This window comes from Vulpes lagopus, chromosome 11 (genome assembly GCF_018345385.1).
Source record: "Vulpes lagopus strain Blue_001 chromosome 11, ASM1834538v1, whole genome shotgun sequence".
NCBI lineage: Eukaryota > Metazoa > Chordata > Mammalia > Carnivora > Canidae > Vulpes > Vulpes lagopus.
The window spans coordinates 33,714,646-33,722,278 of record NC_054834.1 but is presented as its reverse complement, the minus strand read 5'-3'; the positions used below and the strand labels follow the sequence as shown (position 1 = coordinate 33,722,278).

General features: G+C 56.3%; 1 protein-coding gene across 2 annotated transcripts; it reads right to left on the bottom strand.

Moving 5' to 3' along the window:
* Positions 1–3,893: 3,893 nt before the first annotated feature.
* Positions 3,894–6,612, bottom strand: LOC121471802. Of its 2 annotated transcripts, none has more exons than XR_005982708.1 (3): positions 6,292–6,612; positions 5,259–5,485; positions 3,894–4,523 (listed from the first exon to the last, which is right to left on the bottom strand). XR_005982708.1 is itself a non-coding variant. In XM_041722608.1 (3 exons), exons 1-3 carry the CDS (start codon positions 6,083–6,085, stop codon positions 4,441–4,443), a joined length of 645 nt encoding a protein of 214 aa, XP_041578542.1. In that variant the 5' UTR covers positions 6,086–6,257; the 3' UTR covers positions 3,894–4,440. The 2 variants fall into 2 exon arrangements, 1 of the variants encoding a protein (XP_041578542.1); XM_041722608.1 differs by lacking the exon at positions 6,292–6,612 and adding an exon at positions 5,751–6,257.
* Between the last annotated feature and the right edge of the window lie 1,021 nt (positions 6,613–7,633).

Sequence of the window (7,633 nt, the reverse complement as noted above, 5' to 3'; positions counted from 1 at the left end):
GGGACCGGAGGGGTCGGCTCCCCCCTCGGGGGCACGCGCGCGCACACCACGGTTGCACACGTAGGATGCAGAGCCACAGGCTCACAGAGGCGCCGGGAAACGCAGAGCCAGACGCACACAGGAGAGGCCCGGCAGGCACTGGCCGTGTCCGCCTTTTCTGAGCAAAACCACGCAGAGGTCTCCCTTCTCCATCCTGCAAAGCGCCTTCTTCTATAAGGATGGGGGGTGGTGGTGGTGGGGGGCCCGCTGGTCTCCAGAAGTTTCCTTGCGCCAAGCCTCGCCGACCCAAGCACGGAAAGCCGGTGCAGCTCCACGCGTGGGCCCCAGTCCAGACCGCGCGGGCACCCGGAGGCCCGGAGTTGCTGGGAGCGCATTGCCATCGCTGCCTGTCCACGCCGTCCCCCCATCCACCCCCCACCCCAGGTCAAAGCTATCCGGCCCGACACCCTTCGAGGCGAAGTCTTCTGTTCTCACCCCACTACGCAGCACGGATTCGTGGGTACCGCGCGCGTGGCGGGGGGGGGCTTGCTCAGACTCTCGTTGTTCCAAATCCCGCTGACTCCCTCCGTACCTCAGAGGGGATCAGTGGCTCTGGGATGTTTCCTGGGCCTGCTCCCTCTAGCTGGGGTCCCAAGCGGGGTGTGGTCAGGGGTTCTAGTTTGAAGCCGGCTCCCGAGCAGGTGAGCTCTGAGTGCCCCGCCCGCTGGTCCCTTCTGTTCTGGGTACCCGAAGCCAATTTAATTGGAAGGCGACCCCGGATTCCCCTGCGGTCGCAGTCCCAGGAAATTTAAGTGTCCCCAGGGCAGGGCAGGAACCAGGATCTGCAGGGGGGAGGGGACATTGGGAGGGGTTCAGATTTGAGCTTTATCCAGACAAGTTTTAATCTATCCCGGAACCCGAGCAGCAGAGCGGGCTTCCCCTCAAGCACATGCAGACCTCAAGCGGACACCCCCCCAGGGTGCAGGTGGGAAGGGGGGCTGGGGCAGCTCTGGAGCAGGAAGTGGGGAAGAGAGGCTGGAGGCTGAGGTCTTGCACCCTCCTCCCAGTTCTGCCTCTGTCTCCTCCACCTTTGTCTTCCTTTGAGGAGGAAAGGCTGATTCTCCCGAAGGACATGATGACCCTACTTTAAAGAGGGGGGGGGAGAGGATCCCCAACATGCAGGGCCCTGGCAATCCCCCTTCTTTAGCCTTTGGGGAGGAGGTTGCACACTCCGTGGTCTTTGTGAAGATCCAACTCTTGGGGTTCATGGAGAACTTTAACTGCAGATATTCCAGCTAGGGGAGATACACCCCGATTTAACTGCTCACGCATACATCTGGCTCGCAGTCTTCCTGTCGGGGGTGTGAGGGGTTTGGCTGGTGTCCTAGAGACAAATGAACAGTCTTCTCTGTGGGTTCTCCCCACGCATGTGGGTATTAAAACTTGCAGCCCATATCCCCCCGTGAGCCGCTCCTTGGACTTCCTGGCTGCTATGCAGGGCAGGGTGCACTTTCTAGGCTGTTCCCTCCCCTCCTCCCACCCGGACTCTAACAGGCACTGACTGCGCCTCTGATAGGTGAGCTCAGAGAATTGTTAACCCTTGGGTCCCTTAGAGGTTCTGCCTTTGGTCATTTTATGAACAAGCACAGATGTTCTCCCAAGTGTGATAACTTCTGACTTCTTCATTTTAAGGATGGGGTGATGGAGTCTGGGTTCTTGACACTTGCCCAGCATCCCCTGGAGAGCGAGGGCCAGGCCTTGGATAAGGCTGTGGGTTTTTTGCTTCTGGAGGAGCAAAAGGGGAGGGGTCCTCTGGAGCCAAGCTGGTTCCCATCTGGACGGTTACACTCATTTGCTTTCTAAAAAGGGCTTAAGAGATGCTGAGCCTTCCAGAACTGTGAACTCCATTGGTTGGTCCTCTTGCTCTTCCTCTTCGTAGTCCCAGAGAGGTGTCCCTTTGGGGTTGATACTCTGCTCTTCAGCCTGTACCCACCTCTAGCTTTACTAATATGTCTAAGGTTGAGACCACACCCTGCTCATGGGATAGGGCATCATCCTTGCTGTTTTTCCTCTCCCCTCAGTGGTTGCTGACATGTGGGGTTCTGGGCAACACAAAGGGTTCGAGGCCTCATCCCCCCCCCCCCCCCCCCCCCCCCCCCGCAGCCACTGCGCTAGGTGCTCTCTCCCCCTGCCCTGGGACCTAGTCCCAGATACTGAGCCTCCTGCTTTTGCACAGTTCTCTGTGGGTGACAGACCAGGAATAGAAGGCCATGGAGGTGACAGCGGCTATACCACTTGACCCATGCCCAGAGGGCAACGCTTTGGTGACCCCAACGACTCTTTCTGGGGGCTAGGTATGAGAAGAGGCCGGCAGGTGGAGCTCAGAGTCGAGGGCTTCTGAAGGAGCATGCGGGACCCTAACCCAGAGGAGCCCAAGAAGCATTCATTCGTTCACCAATTACTAAATGTGAGACCTTGGAAAATGTAACCACTTGGCTTCAGTTTCTTAATCTCTATAATAAGAAATAACCAAAATCACCTAACTTAGAAACTGCCGTGAGAATTAACTGCATTGTAAAATGTGAAATGAGAAAGCAGATGGCATACAAGCAGGACCACACACTTATTATATTCCTCCTTCCTTCATTCATTAATTGCAGCATGTATTACCTTATTAGTATTTGCACAGTTGAAAAAAAATGCAGGAAAAGCCTCACTCTCTCCAAAATTAAATCCTTAGTTGGAGGCTCATGAATTCAGGGCAGTCACAACGTCCCCAGGGAAACCTTTCGAAGAATACACCAGAGTGTTTGGAAAGCGCATCCACAGAGGTTGAGCTCAGACCCACGGACTCCATGAGATGCCCCATGGCACTCCTTCCTCTTGGTCCTCCAGGCACTGCATCCAGTGCCCTGTGCACACAGCAGGTGCTCGGGATGGTACTTGTAGCTATGGCTCAGTTTTCCTTGGGAGTTGGAAGGAGAAGGAACTAGCGTTTTCCAATCTTTCAGGCTTGAGGAAAACTTAGGCAAGTATCTGGGGTCCAAGAGGGGAAAAATATGTGCCCACTGCTGAGATCATGTCAGGACAAACGGCATTTCGGGGAGTTTTATTAAGTTCTTAACTAATCGCCTAGAGGGAAAATCTTCAAAACGGAAACAGAATATCAACTGGCCATTTAGCTGGGAAAAGGCACCCTCTGCTTCTTGAGGGCAGAATTGGGCTCTGCTTCATGGTGAGATTAATTCTAGCACCTAGCACAGCGCTTGGTACAGGGAAGGTGCCTCAAGAAGTGTTTATTGAATAAATGAGTAACACATTATTGTGGTCCTTGGGGTTATTGATAGTCCCAGGGAATCCTCAGGAAGGGTGTGATGGGGTGGTGAGCGCTGGGAACATAGGAGGAAGCCAAGCAACAAGGCACCGGAGCTACTGAGGGGTGACACCTGGGGGGAGATGACCTGGAAGTCCCAGATCATCTGGATGAGGATACACAAGGGTCCTTGATACTAAGTCCACTGCAGAGCAAGAAAGTGGGTTCACAAGCAATGCCCCATACAGATGACGGGCACGCTCGTTCACGCACGTGCATCTGTATAATGTTGCCGCAGATGGGCATCGTTCGCCTCATTTTGCGGATCGCGTGACTGGTCCACAGTCATTTCGGAGCAGTCGATGTAAGGACCCAGAAACTTCCTGTGCTTCCCTGATGACCGGCTTGGGGTATTAAGATCAGCATGAGGGTGTCTCCGCACAGGGGACAGTGGGGAGCTGGCTGCTGAGTCCGCACCTTGCCTTCTCTGCTGCACAAAAGCTTTGGGTAGTTTTGCCGAGTTTCCGAGCTACCCTTGCCTCCCACCCCCACTCGCCTCCCAGGATTTCAGGGCCAGCAAATTTCAGCCGGGCTTTGATTCTTTGATTCGTCAGGGCTGTTTATTTTTGTTTGTCGGAATGGGGTGAAGAGTGCACCCCGCACTTTACAGCACGTGAGACGAGCTCAAGAAAAGAGCCAATGAATGAACGAAGGAACGAATGACTTAATGACCGAGTAGGATTCCTTATCTCGCAATCCCCACAGGCATCTGTTGATCATCTGGCCATTTTCTGGATCCCTCTATGGAGAGACTCACAGGCCGTGCTTGCGCTCCAAAGAAGCGTCCCTAGACTCAGTGTGGCTGGGCTCCCGGCTCCCAGCTCAGGCCGTGCTTGAAGCCTCAAGCCTTTAGGGGCCGCCCACCCCTCACCCTGTTCACCGCTCCTTTGGGTGGTGGAGGGTCCCGAGTCCTCCGTCTTCTCGGATCCCCAGCGGGTGGCCCAGAGCCCAATCCAAGGTCAGCGAGGGCCCACAGGTCGCGACCTCGCTCTGGTTGGTCCCGACATCAGCCCCCCGCCCCCCCACCGCCGGTGCGCAGCGCCCAGAAAAATCGTCCCATAAAGTGCCTGGGGTCCTTCGAGGGTGATCTAAGCCAAATCCCTTTGTTCTCGTCTCCTGCAAGGTCGCTGCCTCCTCTGTTGACTTCTCTCTTTCAGAGTGCAGTTTCGTGCTTGAGGAAATAGGCGAAAAAATAGAAAAGAGTCAAACCTAAGATGTTTCTGTGGCACACAATTTTAAAATGGAACTTCAACTGGAATGTAAATGTTGGCATTTCCTTGGGTCTGGACTCTCCCTTGTCTTCCTTCCCGATTTGGCCATCCTTACCCTTTCCCATTTTTTGTTTCCCCCTCCACTCCCTGAGCCCGGCTCTCCCTTTCCCTTCGCGATTGTGCAAGCTTCCACTTAGGATTTTAAGGGGAGCTGGGCCACGGTGGCGGGGTTCGGGGCAGCCAGGGCAGACAATGTGGATGTGGTGCCCCTAAGATGTGTGACTTGAGCTCTCCCGTAGCCAGCTAGGCTGCTCTAGAGGTGGAGGCCTCCAGTCTCCTCTACCACCCAAAATGAAATGAAAGGCAGTTATGTTTTTTTTAAAATTATTATTTAAAAAGTGAATGGCCTCATAAGATTAAAATTAAAAAAAAAAGAAAAAAGAAAAAGAGCCGGAAAGATGCCATCCTCATCAGAAACATTGTTCAGGAGCCAAGCGAGATGTGCCGGTGCACAGGGGCCCCCCAGAGCCTCGTGTCACCCATTAGCACAGGCATACACTCTTTGAGCCCCTACTGCCTGCTGGCGCGTTCTGGGTTAGAGACCATCCTCGGCTGCTGGCAGGAGCCAGAGGAAGGCACCCTGAGGCGCGTGGTCTGAACCCACAGTTTTAGCCACCAGAACCTTTCTTTCTCACCTCTTTCCCCCTCTTTGGGTTTTCCCATCGCAGAGGAATGGTTGAGAGGACACCCGTGGCTGCCTTCTGAGTCCTCTCCAGCTCTCCCACCAAGCCTTCTCTTTGGCGTCCCGGTGGGTTTGCGCAGCAACCTGCAGGCAGCTAGCTCAGCCTCCCGTCTGCAGAGGTTGGGGGACCTGATACCGAGCACAGGCACCGGCGCAGGCACGGTCTGGGGCACGCGCACCCTGGCAAACAGAAGGCGCTCACTAAGCGAGAATTGTTTAACTGTCACCACTATTACCACCATTACCTCGCTAATTTCTTCCGTCCCGGACGCGTCTTTGCTTGGAAAGCACCCAAGCTGGGGGCGGGATGGGGGAGGCGTGCAAGGGAAAACGGAGGAAACAAACTCAGTCCCTTCCCACTTTGAAAGCAAGAATCGAAAATCCTGTATCTCATTTAACCTTCCCTGCAACCCAGGGCGCGAAGATCCCATTTTTCCAGACGTACAGCCAGCCAGTCGCAGGAGCAGCGGGGTGGGGTAATGGGATCCGGGTACTGGCTGGCAAGAGGCGTGGCCAAACCTCTGACCCCGCAAGCCCTGGGGTCTCTGGTCCCAATTCTGAACTGGTGTGTTTCCCCGACTCTCTCTCTTCAAAGAAAAGTTCAAAGTTTGAAGAACAGCTCTGGTCTCTCTCTCTCTCTCTCTCTCTCTCTCCCCCTCTCTCTTTTTTGTGAATCACTCCACTCATTATTTCATATATCCACTTAACGTTGTGAGAGGAGACACCCCCACAGAGACATCCACGGAGAATCCTCTGGCTGCACCCCCAGGGAGAGCGCATTCCCGGTGCGCCCTGGCTGGTGCAGAAGGTTGACGAGCGAAGGCGGGGAGAGCTCGCTACAAACACATCTGTAAGGGAATGGTGGCCGCGAGCACTTGCTGTCCTCTCCACCCCAACGTGGAAAGATCTGATGGTTCTAGAAGGCTCAGAGCACCCCCCCCCCCAGCCTTGTGCTCCCAGTCGCTCCTTTCTCTTTCCATCCTCACCTGGCCTCCCGATGTGCGCATCCCTACGGGCCTCGCCTGCTTCCCGCTCCGCTCCACCCCTCCCCTCCTCTTCCTCCTCCTCCCCCGCCGCTGCCGGAGAGCCTGTGACCCGCGCCCCCAGGCTGCCGGGGGTGCCCCTGCAGCGGCGGGACGGATGCGACCGGCCTGGAGCTGCGGCGGGTCCCAGCAGCGCTTTGCAGCCGGCCGCAGCTCCCAGGGCCGGAGCGAGGGGCCCGGCGCCGGGCGGGGCAGGAGATTTATGGTCTGTGTACACTTTCTGGCTCCAGAGCCCCGCGCACCAGCAGGACGGGGCCCCGCGCGCCCCGGGGCCGCGGCCAAGTGTGGTGCCCACGAGTCTCTCCTCTCCGCAGCGCCCAGCCCGTAAACCTCCCCGGGAGAGCGCGGCTGGAAATCAAAGTCCTGGGGGGGTGGAGGGGGAGGCGGGGGCCGCGACCCAGCTCCGCGAGTCTAGCTTCCCGGCTCCGGGGCCTGCATTCCGACGCGCGGTGAGCCAGGCGCGTCTATACCGCCAGCGCGGCCTCGGTGCGGAGTGGGATTGGAGGCCCCGAGTGTGGACAGGTGCCCCCGTGCGCCCACCGCGCCGTCTCCTCCCAGCTTCGTCGTCGGGGCCAGGGCTCGGTCCTCCGCCCGTGCGCCCGGGCTTCATTCTGTTCTCCAGGCTGCCGGCGGCCGGGTTAAGGACCCATCAGGAAGTCGGGGCGAAGGGACACAGTTCCCTGGGCCTGGGGTCCTGGAGGCGGCGCGGACAGCGGCCGGAGCAGAGCAGGAGCTGAGGTTCCAGTGTTCTTGCTTCAATCCTGCTGGCTTAGCACCAGGCGGGTCCACACGGTCTTTCCGGGGGCCGGGGAGCCGTGAGTTAAGCCAGGCACCCGGAGGAGCAAGCAGGTCCCTTTATTATTATTTTTATAATTTATAATTTTTAATTTTTGCAGGTCCCTTTATTTATGTTGTCACCAGCACTGGTGTCGTCGTGGAGTAACCACCTAGCCCTGGAAGGCGGGTTCAGCCTAACTCAGTTTAATTAAATAATAGCGGGGAACACCTGTAAACCCCACTTAGTGGATGGTGGGGTGCCTATGTGCCAGGCACTGTGGCAAAAACATTCTATATCTTGACTTGCTTGCTTTTTCACCCCAAATTCCAGTTAGGTGATTGCTGACATTATCCCCATTTTACAGATGAATAAGCGGCGGCAAAGAAAGGTTAGTTAAGTCGCTGAAGGACAGGTAGCTGGCAAGCGGAGTTTACATCTCCCTCCCTCCGCAGCCTACAGGATCTCAGTCATGGAACTAATGAAACCACTAGTTATTTCCAATAACCA

Coding starts and splice junctions, on each gene's coding strand:
- LOC121471802 (XM_041722608.1), bottom strand. CDS start 6,085: ATGCGCTCTCCCTGGGGGTGCAGCCAGAGGATTCTCCGTGGATGTCTC. Junction 5,486..5,750: donor GCTCCTGCGACTGGCTGGCT/GTACGTCTGGAA, acceptor TCTGTTTGCCAG/GGTGCGCGTGCCCCAGACCG. Junction 4,524..5,258: donor ACCCAAAGAGGGGGAAAGAG/GTGAGAAAGAAA, acceptor TATTTCCTCAAG/CACGAAACTGCACTCTGAAA.